At 63.4% G+C, this 17770-nt stretch overlaps 1 protein-coding gene across 1 annotated transcript in view; it reads left to right on the top strand.

Annotated features, from left to right (window-relative positions):
* CUNH1orf94 (chromosome unknown C1orf94 homolog) overlaps positions 1 to 17514 on the top strand; it is a 33097-nt gene extending 15583 nt beyond the window's left edge. The window contains exons 2-7 of the mRNA XM_055341936.1: positions 1437 to 2119; positions 4775 to 5035; positions 6103 to 6278; positions 10253 to 10330; positions 13355 to 13551; positions 17439 to 17514. Of these exons, the coding sequence (XP_055197911.1) occupies positions 1437 to 2119; positions 4775 to 5035; positions 6103 to 6278; positions 10253 to 10330; positions 13355 to 13551; positions 17439 to 17514 (1471 nt within the window). The remainder of the gene's footprint in view (positions 1 to 1436; positions 2120 to 4774; positions 5036 to 6102; positions 6279 to 10252; positions 10331 to 13354; positions 13552 to 17438) is intronic.
* Positions 17515 to 17770: the final 256 nt, after the last annotated feature.

The raw sequence follows: 17770 nt of genomic DNA, 5'->3' as shown, positions 1-17770 counted from the left end.
GCCTCCCCGCAGCCTCACACCGGGTCACACGGCACTTCCAGTGCCTTCCCGTGGCCGGGGAGGCCAAGACACGAAGTGGGTGCTGGGGCCCCGGGGCCCTGGTCCGGTTGGCTGGGGTCTGCTTCTTCCCGACCCTGTGGCTACAACGCGGGGCCGGCGATGAGGGGGCGTGGGTGGCTTAGGCGTGAGGCCAGTGCCAGGCCTGTCCCCGTGTTTCCCGGAAGCCCTGGCCTCCCAGCTGCTTTCCCAGGACCCCGGGCCTCTGAGGACCCCGCAGCTGGGGGGAGCCCGGTGCCGCTGGAAGCCCCTGGGGCGGGGCCTGTGCCTTCTCCCCGCATCTGGGATGGCCCCAGACCCACCCCCACGTGTGCACGCTTGTTCCTGTGCGCGGGTGGGGGGGCGGGTGTGGGCTTCCACACGGGGGGCGGCATGGGGAAGGACCAAGGTGGGAGTGCACCCTGGGCCTCCCCATGGGCACCTCAATTCTCGCCCAGCCCCTTCTCCATGGGCCTTGGTGCCCCCCCCCGGGGGGGGGCATGGAGCAGCTTCCAGAAGGCTCCTTGTAGACCACCTCGTCTACACGGACAGCAGAGAGGATGGGGCCAGGTCCTCGTGGCAGTGCCGGGCTGAAGGCGCCCCTTGCCAATGCCACCCGTGGGGCAGCTGGGCCCTGGGCCAGGCCAGCAGGGCTGCCTTCCTCTCCCACACCTAGCGGGAGCAGGGCAGCAGAAGCCCGGGCTTTATGGGTCCAACAGCCCCACCAGGCTGGTGTTGACCATCAGGGGTCCAACGGGGGCCTGGGGCTTGGGGTACAGGTGGAAGCTGACCGTGGGCCGGGGAGATGCTGGGGCTCCGCCAGAGGCCGAGGTCTGGTCAGGGGCCGCACTGGGCAGGGGCGGGGCCACGATGCAAACTCCAGGCTGCAGCCCGGCTGACACAGGTGTAGACACCTGGGATCTTTGACTCCGTGCTGACCCCGCCCCACGTGCTGGGCGCGCATGCACCTGCGCTATTGCCGTTAAGCGGATGAGGAGACAGGCGCCTGCCCAGGAGCGTGTGGGTCTCTCCCCGAGTCTCCCAGCCTCGGCCGTGGGCCTGGGGCTCCCCGGACTCGGCCTCCGTGCTCAGAGCTGCAGGCTCCCTCCTGACCCCTGTGGGGCTGCCCTTCCACATGGTGGTGGGGGGGTGAGCTGAAAGGAAGGCTCCCTGGGGGGGACCCTGAAGTCCTGCTTCCTGGATCGGGGCTCCCAGGGCGGGCTTGGCGTTTGCGGGCCTTGGGAACCCACTGCCCGGCTGGCTCCTCCCCGAGAAAGCACTAGGCCTCTGTCCCCGGGTGGCGATGTGCCTTCCCCGTCACCTTCTGGGGGCCCGGGCCCCACCGGGGAGCCACCACAGTGAGCCTGCGCTCCAGCCGCCCCTCTCTGACCTGTTTGCAGAGCCCCGGAGCCCTGCCATGGCAAAGACGAGATCTCCCTGTTGGTGGAGCAGGAGTTCTTGAGCCTGACCCAGGAGCACCTCATCCTCGTCACAGAGAGCCCGCCGCCCACGGGGCCCCGACGGCTGGCTCCCTGCCTGCCCGTGCCTCCCCGGGGGACAGGCAGCACCGAGGGCCCGGGAGCCCCCATTGCGGCTGGCGACACGCTCCGGGAGCCAAAGGTGGCCGTGTCTGTCCTCAGCGGCCGGCCGGACTGTGACTCGGTTGTGTCCACGGTGACGGGCATTCTGCGCGCTGCCAAGGTCAAGAGCGTCAAGGGGGCGGACGCTGGGGGCCGCACGCCGGGGGCCCCCAACTCGGAGGTCGGCAGGCTCCTGGTGCAGCTCCCGCTGAAGCCGTCGGCTGCCAGCCAGGCCCCCGACACCGGGGCGGTGCAGGAGCACACGAGGGCCATCAAGGAGGGCTTCCTGCAGAACGGCACGCTCGGCGACCCGGGGCCCAGGGATGCCCTGGCACTCGGCCCGCTCCTGCTGCTTCCGCCGGCCCCCCCGCCGGCCCCCCCGTCGTCCGCGCCCCCTGACAAGCTCCCCGAGCTCCCCACTCAGAAGAGGCAGCTCCCGGTGTTTGCCAAGATCTGCTCCCAGCCCGAGGCTGACGTGGCCACAGAGGGGCATCCGCTCGTGGGTGAGTGAGGCCCGTGGGGAGGCACCGGCGGACAGCCGGTCGGGGCAGCACAGGTGCACAGCGTCTGCATGCCGAGGGGAGCGCTGGCCCCGTGATGGGTGCCGGGGGGGGGCAGCCTGGGGAGCAAACACAGGGGCCTTGAGCCCCATACGCTTGGACAGGGGACGCGTCCTCCGTCCGGGCTCTGGGGGTGAAGGTGCCAGGCCCTGGCGTGCAGCCCAGGATGGGCTCCCTGGGGCTCCCGAGAGCCCACACCCCACCCCAGGGTGCCCCAGGAACCCCACTCCTAGGCTCCGCGTGTTGGGCACCCGTCCTGACCCAGCCGCTCAGACTGGACGGCCCCAGGGCAGACGGATGGAGGAGCGTGGACAGATGATGCAGCGCCGGGTGGGGAGGGCCCGACCCATGACCTTGAGGGGACGGCTGAACCTGGTGGGGAGGCCGAGGCGTCAGAGCTCGGGGACGCTGGCCCGACTCCAGGTCCCGGGATGGCTTCTGGCACCCAGCGGGCTCTTGGGAGCTGTGCCCACGAGGGACGTTCCCGCCACCTCCTCCAGGAAGGATGCACGGATAGCTCTCCGACGGGGCAGGGTGGGGGGGCTGCTGGGCTGGAGGTGGCCTCATCCCCCCGTCCCACCCCGTGTGTGTGTCTGCGTAGACGTGTGGCCAAGGGAGCTTTCCAGGTGTGAGTGTTTGTAAGAGGCAATGTGGGTGTGGGGGTGTCTGTCCCGTGAGGCGGGGCAGCGACAGGCGGGAGCGCATGCGCGTGTCTGTGTGTCCGTCTGCGTCACGGGCGCCAGGAAAGGGAGCTTTGGGGTGCGTGAGTGGCAGGAGTGTTCCAGGCGGCAGGAGGTGTGCGAGCGCCTGCAGGTGTGTGGGTCCCAGGGGAAGGGCTATAATTAGCGGCCACCGTCGTTCCAGCGCCCCGGCCGCGGGCTAAACTCAGCAACCAGAGACGCTCTTGCAAGAGACTCTCGGGACATGTTTTGCTAAAAATGTCGTTGTCGTCTGAACTGGCGGGCGCTGGTGCAGTCGGTCCTGTGCTGCTGGTATGAGGAGGCCCGGCCCAGGCCCGTCCAGACCCAGCGGTGGGACCCCTGGACTTCACTGGGGCAACAGCGGGTGGGAGCAGACCCACGCCCAGCAGGGTCCAGCCGCCACGGAGTGACCCAGGGCACTTCCCAGCTAAGGCCCGGGGACACCTGCAAAGCCTCCAGGCTGAGAGGGGGCGAGGGGTCCTTCCTCGAAACAGACCCACATGAATGCGATCCTGCCCATAGTTCATTCAGTTTGAAGAATGAGTCCCTTTGCTCAAAGGGAAATCAAGGTAAAAAACCACGGCTGAAGGGGGCTCTGGGGGGTCCAGGTGGTGCCCTCGCACCCGGGGCCACTCCATCTGTCTGGAGAGAGCCCCGGGCCTGGCCCAACCACGCTCACCGTGAGCACAGGCCCTCGCTGTGCCTGCGACGCCAGCGCCCCTGCGCCGTCTCCCCGTACTCCTGGATATAGGGCCTCACTGTAGGCCCACTTCCTTCTGGAAACGCTCTGACCCTCTCAGATAGAAGCCGCCCCAGCCACCGTCTTCTCCCACTGTGTCCCTCTGTCACCTCGCGGTCCCCATCTGCCTTGTCCTGGAGCTATTTCTGGGTCTGTCTCTCTCTCCCTTCTTGTTGTGAGCTCCTGCAGGGCTGAGTCTGGCTCTGACTCATCACAGTGTCCTCAGGACTCAGGTCAGGGCCTGGCACTGGCGACCGGGCTGGATCCCCCATAAGCGACGAAGCAGGAGTCGTGTCCGTGGTGCGGGGCCGGACCTCAGTGAGGCCACATGCTCTATAGGTGCACAGGTCCCCCCACGGAGGAGCGGGGAGGGGTGCCCTGGAGGCAGCTCTGCATTCCCAAGCTTGGCCCTGTGGATGGACAGGGGGAAAGGTAGCAAGGAAAGAAAGCAGGGCAAAGGGGAAGGAGGAAGAGGGAAGGAAGGAAGAGAGACGAAAACAAAGGTAATTGGGAGGAAAGAAGTTTGGATGGAAGGAAGGGAGGATGGGTGGATGGATGGGGGGATATGGATGGGTGGGTCCAGGTATGATGGATGGGTCATGGGTCCAGGTACGATGGACAGGTGGGTGGGTCCAGGTATGATGGATGGGTAGTGGGTCCAGGTATGATGGATGGGTTGTGGGTCCAGGTATGATGGATGGGTCATGGGTCCAGGTACGATGGACATGTGGGTGGGTCCAGGTACAATGGATGAGTGGTGGGTCCAGGTATGATGGATGGATGGATGGATAGATGGGTGGGTCCAGGTATGATGGATGGGTCATGGGTCCAGGTATGATGGATGGGTCATGGGTCCAGGTACGATGGACAGGTGGGTGGGTCCAGATACAATGGATGAGTGGTGGGTCCAGGTATGATGGGTGGATGGGTGGGTGAGTGGGTTCACGTGGGTGGGAGGGGAAGACTGCAATGGGCAGTGGTCTGCAAAGAGCTTCAGCGAGGACACTAGGCCTGGCTTGGACTGGGAGGGAGACCCCAGAGTGGTTGGAGCCCCAGGCGTGTTCCAGGGAGGACCTATCACTTTGTCTACAAGAAAGTGCTCCCCACATTTAGCACGTGGCCTCCCGGAGTCGTTGACTCAGTTTCCCCCTGATGTAGAATGGAACCCTGGCACCAAGGAGCCGACAAAGGGACGAGAGAGCCTCTTTCTCAGTCAGTGGCCCCAGACCCGGAAGGACACCTGCGGCAAGGAGGGCTGCAGTGACCCCGGGGGCTCCGTGTCCGTGGCCCTGCCGGCCAAGAAGTCCACGTGGCCTGCCGAGAAGAACCTGCTCTATGAGTTTCTTGGGGTCGCCAAGAACCCAAGCGGGCCGCTAAAGCTTCACAGCAAAGTGGAGGTGGAAGGACTGGAGCTGAAAGGTAAGCTGACCCTGCCCAAGGGGAGAGTCTGTAGGGGAAGGGATTCCAGAAACTCTCACGGGCCTGTGATGGCTTTGCCTCCAAACGGCTGCCTCAGCCACGGGCAGCTCACGGGGTTTCCCCGGTGACATCCTCCGACTCACGAAATCGGGGAAATGACCTTATCCCACGTCCTGTATCAGGAATGCAAGTGCTAGAGAGATGCAGGTGGCTTTCGGGGCCCCATGGGCATCCTCGGCGGTCAGCTTGAGTACGGCCCTGAGCCAGGTCCACGGCAGCGCCCCAGATTGCTCGAACAACAGGGAAATCCACGCTTCACATGACTTCTACCCTAATATGATTCAACGGCCCTGCTTTCTCTCCTTACGAGTGTTCCATTCAAACGTCCTTCCCCCACCACCCCCAAAAAAAGGGGAAATTGAGGTCCCATCTCTGACTCCGTGAGCCCACGGGGTGTACTACATGGGGAGAGCATCTAGGATTCATCTCCCAGGACAACTCAGCCAAACCTTCATTCAGACTAATGTGGGGGTCACGTTGTGTCAATTATATAATGTTTAAGATAAAAAAAAAAAATATATATATATATATATACACTAGCCGGTGCAAGAGCCTCAGTGTTGCCGTGTAAATGTCCGCAGGGGGTGCTTTAATAATTTGGTAGGAGCGGATCCCAAAGGCACAGCAGTTATTGCTAAAGAACTGGATTTTCGTAAAGCACAGAGAAGAATCTGGTTTTCCACGTAGGTCAGCTGTGGCCCTGGCCACCTGGTTTATGGTTGTCCCTTGCTAAGCCGCCTCCTGTCCTAGTGAGGGATGGAGAAAGTGCTCCCAGCCAGGCCACGCAGGGACTCGCACCTCTTCCCAATTGGCCAGGTGTGTGCTAACGATGTTTTCCCGTAGTTAGAAAGCCACCCAAACTTTGAAGAACCCTTTTGGAGCTCAAAGACCTGACATCTGAGAACATGAATCCCGGGGTAGTCACGGCGCAGGGGGCGGGGGGGGGGGGGTGCTGGCCTCTCCCTTCCGCAGTCCCTGAAACATTCCACCCCTTCTGTGACTCACAGTTAACCCGCCGGGGACCATGGCCGACAAGAGCAACCTCAAGTATACAGGGAACGTTTTCACCCCACGCTTTGCCACGGCCCTGACCTCGGCCACCCTGAACCAGCCACTCTGGCTCAACCTGAGCTACCCGCCTCCGCCCGTGTTCACAAATCACTCCACCTTCCCACAGTATCAGGTGAGCGAGTGGGTCCCGGGCCTGGATCCCAGCTCCCAGCTCCCAGCCACCCAGGAGTGTGCCCTGCAGGGCGCTGAAATCACAAAGAGGCTCAGACTGCCTGTTTTCCTCACTGTGGCCACGTCAGATCAGCTACGTGCTTTACACACGGGCACGTGGGCACGCACACACACGCACTCTTGAATTTTCCGTTGTCTGAAAGCCAGCTCAACTGTGCTGTGTATTCCAGATCTGCTCCTGGCACAGGGCGATGGCTGGTCCTTGGGCTCCGGTGATGGGTGGTCCTTGGGCTCCAGGAACAGGGTGATGGTGGTCCTTGGGCTCCCTGGGCTCCCAGCACAGGGCAATGGCTGCTCCTTGGGGTCCCAGCACAGGGCAATGCTGGTCCTTGGGCTCTGGGGTGACGGGTGGTCCTTGGGCTCCAGGAACAGGGTGATGGTGGTTCTTGGGCTCCCTGGGCTCCTGGCACAGAGTGATGGCTGCTCCTTGGGGTCCCGGTATGGGGTGATGGCTGTTCCTTGGGCTCCTGGCACAGGGCAATGGCTGGTCCTTGGGCTCCGGGAACAGGGTGATGGTGGTTCTTGGGCTCCTTGGGTTCCTGGCACAGGGTGAAGGCTGGTCCTTGGGCTCCGGGAACAGGGTGATGGGTGGTCCTTGGGCTCTAGGAACAGAGCAAGGGCTGGTTCTTGGGCTGCTTGGGCTCCTGGCACAGGGTAATGGCTGCTCCTTGGGCTCCTGGCATAGGGTGATGGGTGGTCCTTGGGCTCCAGGAACAGAGCAAGGGCTGGTTCTTGGGCTGCTTAGGCTCCAGGAACAGGGTAATGGTGGTCTTTGGGCTCCCTGGGCTCCCAGCACAGGGCGATGGCTGCTCTTTGGGCTCCTGGCACAGGTTGATGGCTGGCCCTTAGGCTCCCTGGGCTCCTGGCACAGGGTGATGGCTTGTTTGAGCTCCTGGTACAGGGCAATGGCTGGTCTTGGGCCCCCGGCACAGGGTGATGGCTGGCCCTTGGGCTCCCTGGGCTCCCAGCACAGGGTGGTGTCTGCTCCTTGGACTCCTGGCGCAGGGCAACAGCTGGTCCTTGGGCTCCCAACGTAGGCTGATGGCCTTGTCCTCATTTCTGATCCACCTGCTAGGACTTCCTTTAGAGTTGGATGATGTGTGTCCTAGAGCAGTCAGGACAGTCCCAGTTTAGTTTTTATCCCAGCATAATTATCAAAAGCACCCCCCTTTTCACCGTCCAGCGTCCTGGTGCGGATGCCAAACTACGTGGCCACCTTATTTCAGATGTAATAGCATCTGAGGAGCCTTAGCTGGTCTCAGTGCACATTCTCAGCCTTGGGCTCTATGCTCCGGGGGCATCCGTGACCAGACACAAAGGGACGGTGAAACACGAGTAGCAGGGCTGGAAATTCTACTCACGGAGCTTCCTTATGCAGGAAAACATGCAGTTTCTTTAGTTTGTCTATTTAAAGTCGGTCTCCCTTACGAGCTGCCTCCTGCTGGGCGGAAGGAGGGGAAAAAATCAAATCAACGTCCACTCTGGTTTAAGCCTTAGTCCAACTCAACGGCTTCAGCAGGCCCTTCGGGTGGTGTTCTGTTTCTCCAGGAGAGGGGGGGCTCAGCATCTGAGGTCCCCTGGCCTCTGCCCCGGCTCCTCTCCAGAATGGCACACAGGTGTGCGGGCCGGACACCCCAACCTGTACAGCCGGGTCCTCGGGAGCCTGCTGCCCGGCTGGCCCGGCAAGGCCTGGAGAGGACAATACACCTGCAATCCGTAGTCGCTCCTCTGTGCTCCTGCCCTTGCCGCTGTTCTGGGGACCCTGGGTCACCTCCTCTTCTACAACCAGGCGGCAAAGCCTGCGGCCCAGAAGCCCCGTGCGCAGAGGGTGGATCTTCTCGACCCCATACAGAGCCTCTCTGAGCTGATCCACCAGACTTAGCCATCCGGGAGCATAAACAGAAGCTAAGGGAGTTAAGCAGAGCCTCCCTCCCTTTCCCTCTCATGTTTTGTTCCAAGCCTTTTTGTTTGTTTGCTAAAAAGGATGAGCGCCCTCCCTCACCTCCTGCAGGACAGAAAGCCTCCCTGTGGGGCTGTAAGGAAGCCCGACGACGGACGGACGGACGGACGGGGAGGCCAGAGCGCGTCCGTCCGGAATCTGTCCCGCCCTTACCCGGGTCCTCAGAGAAGTGCCCTCGTCCATCCGCCGCCCTCTCCTCTCGCACTCCTTGCTCCTGCGTTTCTGCATCTGCCCCTTTGCTCTTCGGTCCTTTATTCACCTCCTCGCCGCTGCCACGTTCCCTTCTTCTTATGCACATTTTGACTCATTCGCTTAAGCAATTTTAAGAACCTTGGCTCCGCCCTGACCACAGGCCGGGCACTGGCCAGGTGAGGGCGTTCAGGGAGGACGCTCAGCGCCTGGCACACGTTGGGTGCAGATCAGAGCCGGGCGCTGCGTGCACCCCACCTCTGGAAGAGAAGCGAGCATAGGATTTTGTGCAGTGTGAACCGATCCACTCTTGTTGTGCTCGGGGCTCAGCGTGTGAAGCCGTTCACGATGGCTCCGTCCACTGCTTGTGACTTGGCTTTGCAGAGGGAGTGAGGCTCCAACGTATCTGGGCACAAAGGCTGCCCCCTGACGCCTCCCGGGCTGTGATGGAGACCAGGGTAGTTTACCTCCTCTCAGCGTCTAGTGATTTCATCATCCAGCTTCGGGATAGCTCATCGGGAGGCCTGACACAATAAGAAGAAGGCAGGTTTTGGAATTGGCAGACCTGACCTTACAGAAATCCACTGTTTTCAAGCTGTGTGGCCGTGGGCAAGCCGAAGTCCGCTAAATGCCCCAAGCCCTGGTTTCCTCACCTGTGAAATGGGCTCATAACAATCAGCAGCCGCCTCTACCTGACTCGGCTGTAAGGCTAATGGAGTCCGTGGGTGAGAAAGGCCTTTGAGAAACCTAAAGTAGGATGCAGACGTTGGTTTTTATTATCATTCAACCCTGATCTTCCTAGGAAACGGGGTCAGGGAGCTCTGCAGACCTTGAGCAGACAGAGAGGAGAAACAGAGAGCAGTCCCTCCTCGCCCCTTTTCGTGCGTGGCATCAGGAATAAAGATGAGGGCCCAAATCCAATTTACTCAGAGCTCCCCTGTGGAGTGATGCGGAGCCACGGAAGACTAAGTCTGCAGCGCCAAGGAGCGCTGACCAGAAGTGCAACTTCCCATTTGGCTGCGCGGCAGCCGGTGCCTAGAGTGGGGGAGCAGCGGGATCATTAGCAGGATCCTGACTCCACGCCAGGCGCTGCTTGGGGCCCTGGGGACACGCGGACTCCTCTACCTTCCTGCCTGGGCTTGTCAGGAGGTACAGCCCAGGGTGGGTGTGCACGCCTGGACATGGAGCCGCGGGTACAGTCGGGGTGGGTGCACACACCTGGACACGGAGACGCGGGTGCAGCTGGGGTGGGTGTGCACACCTGGACACGGAGCTGCGGGTACAGCCTGGAGTGGGTGCGCACACGAGGACAGGGAGCCGCGGACACCTGGGAGCGCTCGGGCCGACGTGCTTACAAGCACGTGGATGGCGACCCACACTCCCGTGCACACACACAGACGTGCATTGATGCCCACGTGATGCCCAAGGATGGAGTTTGGGGCAAGGCCCTTAGGTCTAGGCAGCGGCCGAGAGAACTTGCCCCTTCGCGGGCCTCACGGTGGGGACGCAGGTAAATCTGTAGCCGCGGGGAGAGAGGCGCAGAGATGCGAGGGGGCCTTCCTGAGGTGACGGGCCGCCCAGAGGGCAGAGCTGGGACTCTCGAGGTGGGGGGCACAGAGAAGGCTCCGCCCGGTGGCTGGGGGAGCTGCTCCGCGGGCCTCGGGGGCCCGGGCCGTGCTTGCCCATCGTGCGGCCGCCCCCCTGCCCCGGCCACGGGCCCTGGAGCAGCGTGGGGCCGGCCGTGCTGAGCGCGCCTCTCTCCGCAGGGCCTGTACCCGCCGCGCGCAGCCAGGATGCCCTGTCAGCAGCCCCTGCAGCCCCCGCTGGGCTGCTCCTCCCAGCAGGTGAGTAGGCCGCGTCCCCAGCCCTGCCCGGCTCCACATGGCCTTGCGCCCAGAGGACACTGTGTCCTGCTACGGGCCCGCGGGCCACTCTCTGTGCTCGCCGCCTGCCCTGGGCCCCCCATCGATGGCGTCCCTGGGGCTCGGGGCTGCCCCTCGGAGCCCCCCCCCGGGTGCCCACCCGTGTCGGGGCTCCACCCACGCGAACGTCCCAGCCCCCCTTAGGGGGCGGCTAGGCGCTCACGGCACAGGGCCTAGGGAGACGGAGGCCTTGTCAGGGCCACCGAGTCACCGTAGGAGCCAGCTTGTGCGGTGGCCATCGGCGGCCTCGGCGTCTCAGGGACTTCCAACAATAAATGAGAGGTTTTCAGCCACAGCTCCCTGGGCTGGTTGCGCTGGGCTGGGATTGGGTTCGAGGCTGTGTCATGTGTCCCCCCTCGGGGAGCTTGCTGGACCCACGGCAGCTGTTGCTCCTGCCGTGTAGACAGGAGTGTGGGTGGGGGTGGTGGTGGAGCAGACGCCCTGCTGCTGGGGTCTGGGCTTGGGGCTAGCGCCTGGCAACCCGCACCCGCCTTCCGTGGCCCAGGAAAGCCGCACGGTGTGGCCCAGCTGCGGTCGGCTGCAGTCACCCCCTTTCCCGTCAGCGTGTTGTTCAAATACAAGCCGTCTGGATATACCGAAGTCACAGGCAGGCCGCAGAGGCAGTCCCGGTGCATGTGGGCCCCAAGCAGCGCCCAGGCCGGAAGCGCAGTAAAAATCAAATTACTGGCTGGTTCATCTGCAACTGAGACTTGATCGCACGCACGTCTTGTCTGTGGGCTGCTCAGCCGGGCGCCCCCCCCCCCCACATCTAGGAGTGGACTCCAGCTCGGAAACTGCAGGATGGGGGGCGGCCTCGGGTCCGGCTGCGGGGCCCCAGCCAGCGTGGCTCCACCGCAGATGGACGGACCCCCACACTCAGACTCACCGTCTGGGGGCCTCCTCCTGCCCGGCAGGGAGCAAACCGCACCTCTGACCTGAGCTGTGTTGGAATGTTCCAGAAAGCAGAGAAGAGCCCGGAGGCCCGGGGCTGCTCGTGTCGCAGTGGGGGCTCTGCGTCCTCGGGGAGTGCGGAGCTGTCCGGGAGCGCGGAGCTGAGGCCCAGCCTGGCCCGGGGAGCCTCAGTGGGCACCCCTACCCGGCCCACAGAGAGTGACCCCGGCTCGGGGAGCGGGGCCGATGGCCCCACGCAGGTGCCCGCGTCTGTCTGAGAAAGTGCTGGAGGCCCTTGGTTCCAAACAGAGACAAACCACCCCGGAGAGGCAGCCCCATCGCCGGTTCCCACAGGGTCCTTCCGGCCGAATCTATCTACACACACTTTACACGAATGTGGCTTTCTGGGCACGCGGCTCTGTCACTGCCGTTGCCGGCGAAGCGCATCCTGGAGACGATTCCAGAGCCATGCACGCTGCGTCACGGGGTTCACCCGTCGTGTGCGGTTGGGGACACGTCCCCTAGGAGGCCCGCGGGAGCCCCCGGGCATCCCCCTGCGTGGGCCTTGGACCGTCCCACCTCCCAGGAGACCCGGGGGGGCCTCCCTGTGCGTCCGCCAAGGCACCCGTCCCGGGGGGGGGGCCGTCCTGGCCTCTCTCTCTGAGTTCTTGGCTCTTTGTCACGGTCCCTGCATCATCTTGGGCGTTTGGGGGCCCACGTCCAGCATCCGCGAGTCCTACCTGCAGCCTGGGGTAGGAGGGGGCTCAGGGGGAGCAAGCGCACAGGCCCCGGGCCCGCGTGGGCCTTAGGAAGTCACGCCAGTGGAGCCCGTGGAGCGTTTACCTGCAAGGTCCGAGCTCCTGAGCCGCCTCCTCCGTCTCTGGCTCGTGCTCCTGCCGCCCAAGCTCCGGGGCTGGAAGGAGAGAAGCCGCACGGGCCTGGCACGGCCTGAGCCCTCTGGAAGTCCCAGCCTTTGCGATCCATTTTTTTTTTTGTTTTGTTTTAATTAGAGAAGGATCCGCAGGGTGAGAGAGGGCTGTCGCTGTGTTGGGTCCCCGGGCGGCTTGGACGCTGGACTCTTGCTTTTAAAGACGACGTCCAAAAGTTTCCCTCGCTTTGATTGCAGCTCCCTTCAGCGTGCAGGAGGACGGACGTCACCCCGTACAGGAGAGGGTCTTCTGACGTTTGTAGAATACAGTGCCTGCAATGTAATGAGCTCCCCATCATTGCAGGGATTCAAGCGGACCCCGAGTGGCCTCTTCTTTGCCCTCTCCCCTCTTTTTTGTCTTGCGCTCCTTCATTTAACGCATGTTTATGGAGCAGCTGCTGTGGGCCAGGCCCCGTCACAGGGCCGAGAAGACGACGCTTGATGAGACCGTCGGGGCCCTGGCTCTTGGTGGAGGTTGGATCCGGGGGTGGGGGGTGCTGAGCTCTACGGAGCCTGGATCCCGCTGCATGACGCTGCCACCGGCCCCGGGCGGCCACCTCAACCCACACCGGTTACAGTGAGCGTGCAGCTTCAGCTCCTCACCCTTCGAGGCAGGCGCAGCTCAAGTGGCTGCAAGTTGCCGCGGGCGGGTGGTGGCCCACGTACCAGGGGGCTGGGTGCCGACGTCCCCGCGGAGCCACCCTGTCCCAGACGCCCCAGGTTGAAGCCGGGGCCGTAGAAATCTCAACAGGCCTTTTTTTTTTTTTTTTAGCTAAAAATGAACGAGGGCTCTCAGGGGCAGCTATTGGCAGGGGATGGGGTGGGGAGGGCAGCGCAGAGAACAGAAATAAAGTCCATTTGCTGTTCATCAGGCTGCTGTCAGCTGACTCGGTGTCCATGCCGCGGAGGGAGCGTTCGCCCTCCTGCCAACGGGGAAACTGAGGCCTGGGTGACCTGGGCACTTTGGCAGCCAGGCGCAGGGGGGAGGCTCAGGCTTTGCCACAGTCCTCGCGGGGCCTCCCACATGCCCGCCGCACCGGGGTTAAGGTTGGGGTCCGAGCGAGGCCCTGGAGGTTCGGAAGCAGCAGGCTCTGGTGGACGTGGCCCCTCTCGTCTGTGACCTGCAGGTGACGCCGTACAGCCCACAGCAGGTGGGACAGCAGGTGTTCCGCTCTTCCTACGCCCCCCTGCTGAGCTACATCCCCTTCATCCAGCCCGGCTACCCGCACCCTCAGAGGACACCTCCAAAGCTGTGCAGCCATCCCCGCGACCCTTCCCCGATGGCGGGAGACGGGCCACAGTACGTGGTCTCCCAGGCGTACGGGTGAGTCCTCAGCCCCCTCCTCGGGCGCACCTTGTTCGCTGGAAGCTGCAGGACCCCGGGGGGGAGCTGGTTCTCGCATTGCAGGAGTCCTGGGGAGGGAGGGGCCCTGGCCTGTCCCCGGCCCTGTGGGCGCTGGAGGGAGCTGGTGCGCAGGTCAGGCTGCTCAGGGCCGCAGGCCCACGGGATCCTAGCCATGCGGCCGTGGACGTGGGCACTCGGCCTGCAGCGGGGCCAGCAGTGGAGCAGGACCCATCTGCCGAGGCCCGTTTGCTGGGCTCCCCACGGTGCGGGGGACCCTGAGCTCCCTCGCAGGCCAGTCGCCCCCACGTCCTGCAGAGGGTGTAGCAGGCCCGGCGGCGGGGGCAGGGCTTCGCAGGTGATGCAAACCTGGACACACACTTTCCACGATGGCCGTTGTCCTAAATGAAAGGACTGGCGGTCACCCACTCGCACCTGCAAACCTTCAGCTCATATTTGAGGCTGGGAGGAGGGTGGGGCCTGGGGTCCCCCTGGGGACCCCAGTCCCCACACACCCTGGGGAGCCACGTCTGAGCTTGGGAAACTCCGCTGCCGGGATTAGGGCCGTCGGTCCCCAGCCTTCCACGTCCCCACACAGACCCCCACTGTGGTGCCCCCCGGGTGGCCCCAGACCCTCACCCTCTCAGTCCTGTGTTTTATAAAAGGACGACACGTTAGCGAGAGGTTTCTGTGGTCAGGATGCTTGGGAAGAGCTGAGGGAAACACAGGTGAACGGGTTTCTTACCCGTCGGGGCCCTCAGATAGCTTCATTGCTGAAGTACCTGGGAAATGTTCCTGGCGTGGGGTCGGTGGCCTCACCTGAGCCCCAAATCCACAGCCCATTTTCTTTCTCCTTTTCTCGTTTTCCTCCCTCCTTCCTCCCTCCCCATCTTTTCTGCTTCTCCTACCACAGACGAGGGTGCATGTCATCTGAACCCCCTGCCCCCCAAGCTCTGTGTCGGGTCCTGTGGTTGATGGGAATGTAGCCTGCAGGGGACCCACAGCAGATGAGGACGCGGTTCCTCCCTTCAGAGACTGAGTGGCTGAGATGTGGGGAGCATCCCGGGGCCCGGGGTGGTGGCATGACCTGCTGTCGGGGTGTGTGTGTGTGTGTGTGTGTGGGCCTGCGAGGCCCCAGGGAGCAGCCATGGGAGGAGGGGAGGGGGTGCAGCCCTCACACAGACGGACACAAGCGTGAGGCCGGGGCAGCAGAGGTGCGTGCTTGAAGTATTTGATTTACCCCTAAAAAAGGTGGAAAATAGGATTAGAAAGGGAGGTTGGGTTTGGGTGTTAAAGGCTCTGACTGGGAGGCCTGGGGCCTGCAGCCTGGTGCACGACGAGCACCACCATGGGGAAGGAGGGGAGGTGGGTCCCCACCCAGGCCCTGGCTGCCAGCGGAGGCACTGGGCGCTGGAGGATGGTGCCATGGGGGGGCGGTGGCCGAAGGGGCTGGGGATGCCAGGGAAGGGGCGCGGTGCAGGCCCGAGTCCCCCCAAGAGCATGACTGGTCGTGGGCAGCGCTTCCTGGAGGGAAGGAAGGAACGAGGCAAAAGGCCTTCCTTGTCTCCTTCACTGGGAGCAATAAGGCAGCAGGAAAGGAAGGGGGGAGGACGGAGAATGAGGGAGGGCCACCTCCGGAGCCGGGTCTGAATGAAGCGACAGTGTACATAGGGGCGCTGTGCGCCGGGGGGGGGGGGGGGGGGGGGGGGTAGTGGCCGCTGGGGGCGGGGGCAGCAGGGCCTGGGGGACACGGCCAGGCATTGGGTCAGGCCCTGGGGAGCTGGTGAAACTTCCCCGGGTGGAGGTGAGGTGGCCTGCACGGAGTCTGCACCAGGAGCGGGGCTCGGGCAGGGGCGCAGGCCACACTGGCTGCTGTAGGGGGGCGGGGCACGGGGGGGGGCAGAGGAGGAGACATTTCCTGGAGGATGTGGGGGGAGCAGGGCTGGGGGAAGCACGGGAGGCCATTGGAGGGACGAGGGCGTCGGGGATGGCGTGGCGGGGGGACGGGCAGGGGAGAGGCCGGCTGGAGGAGCAGGGTTCCAGGGACGAGGTGGCTCCCCTACCCCTCCTTACCCCCTACCCCTCCCTACCCCCTACCCCTGCTCCCATAGGAGTATTGCCCCCCTATTCCCTCCTCCCCCACTCCCTCCAGCTCCTCCTCCCCCACTCCCTCCAGCTCCTCCTCTCCCATCCCTCCCCCTCCTCCTCTCCCCTCCCTCCCCCTTCTCCTCTCCCATCCCTCCTCTCCCCTCCTTCCCCCCTTGCTCCTCCTGTCCCCTTCCCTCCCTGGCCTCTCCCCTGCCCCCTCCGTACCCCCTCCCTTCCCACTTATCTTCCCCCCTCCCTGCTCCATCCATTAGCACGTTACCTCCCACACATAACAAGCTCGAGGGTGAAAGGAGCACAGGTCCTAGTGGCACAGGCAGCGCCAGTGGGGAGGCTGCTGCCGGAAACCATGCCCCAGGCCAGGGCGCTGGTGCTCTTCCTCCAGGAAGCCCTCCCTGATGCCCCTCGCCCCCAGGACCCCCGGCTCCCTCTGACACTCTGGCGAGTGTCGTGTGCAGACCAGGCCCCAGGCAGGTGAGCCCCCCAGAGCATCCCCCCCCCGCCGGGTGGCCTGGCTGCATGGGGACATGGCATCAGCAGTCAGGCGTGTCCCCAGTGACTCATTACCGATGGTTATTAGGCTGAGGTGCGGGTTCCAGTTTTTGTTTCATAAACCAGCACAGAATCCGGGGCGTCCTGGCCCGACCTGAGTCTCCATCAGTCCCTTTGAGTGTGAGCTTGGGGCAGAGGGAGGAAGGGGTGGGAGCGAGGAGGGGGGCGCCAGCAGAGGCCCCTCCTCGTGCCAGGTCCCGGGCTGCACAACGGGCGGTTATCGTCCCCGCTCTCTTGGGATTTACTTAATGAAAAGTGAATCAAACTAACCCGAAGCCCAGCTTGCCCCAGCCCCTTAGGGCGCCGGTTTGTTCCCATCGCTTCTTCCCTCCCCCGCCCTTTCTCCCCCCCCCCTTTTTTTCTTTTTTCTTTCATTAATTCAGACTGTCTCCTGCTCTGTGCACCAGCTGCAGGAAGGCCCGAGAACCCTGGGGTCAGACTCCGTGTGGCCGGGTAACCTGCTGCGGTGTGTACAGAGCCTGGCTCCCCTGCAGATGGGACAGGACGAAATCCCTGTAGGGCCGTGCGAATAGCTGGTACCATGGGGCAAGGTCAGGCCGGGTCACGGGGAGCCGCCGTTGGGGCCCCCCTGGGGCGTGAGCAGCCCTGGAGCCCAGGGGGTGTCATCTTTCCCTGCGGGAAGGTGCGCCGCTCAAATGTGTTCCCTGGGGGGCCTGGCAGGGGTCAGGGTGCTTGGGTTCAGGTGCTAAAATAGGGAACCAAGTTCAGCTTGGCACCCATAAGGGGACAGGCAGCCCCGGGACCATGCAGACTCTGGGGCTCACCCTGGGACCCGACTCTGAGTCCCGTGATGCTGGGGACCCCCTGGGGGACCCACGGGTCTTCCCGGGCAGGTCGAAGGGCCGGCGAGGTGCTCAGGTGCAGACAGGCCCCCTGTTGTGCGGTCCTGGAGATGGGGACAGCGCTGGGCCCAAGGAGGCAGTCCCTGCAGCCCGCTAGGCCCTCCCGGATCTAAGGAAGTGGCCCTGGAAGCTCTTAATTATCCTCCAGTTGTATCCTTGCAGTATTTTATTTTCCCAGAGCCAAAGCTTTTTTTTTTTTTTTTTTTTTTAATGATGCTGAGCATTTAGCCTCCAAGCCTGTCACAGCCTTCCCGGTCCCCGACAGCCATAAGACAACACACTTCTTCTCCCAATATCTCCGCCAACCCCAGGAGTCCCGTCATGAGGTCCGTCTTCTTTCTCTTCCAGGTTCGGCTCGACGGCTGGCGGGCCCCTGGTGAACAGCCCCTATTTTTCCTCCAGTGGGAATGGCATAAACTTTTAGATGATCTTCTCTCCTCCCTCCTCTTACCTTAGCCCTCAGATCGGGGCTGAGGGCTCTGGAACTCCGGGTTCTGTAATCGCGTGGCCGGGGGTTTGGAAAACCAAAGTTCCGACCAGGTCACAGACAGAAAACGGCAAGACTGGGCTCATCTCTTGACCACCTGTGTCACACACCCCGCACCCCACACACACGCCTCCCTCGCATCCGTACCCCCGCCCCCTACTTGACCACATATGAACCTGTATTTAGCTGACAT

Source organism: Nyctereutes procyonoides, unplaced genomic scaffold (genome assembly GCF_905146905.1).
Source record: "Nyctereutes procyonoides isolate TBG_1078 unplaced genomic scaffold, NYPRO_anot_genome, whole genome shotgun sequence".
In the NCBI taxonomy this organism is placed as follows: Eukaryota; Metazoa; Chordata; class Mammalia; order Carnivora; family Canidae; genus Nyctereutes; species Nyctereutes procyonoides.
Note: the sequence above shows the minus strand (reverse complement) of the source record. Positions and strands in the feature narration are given on the sequence as shown.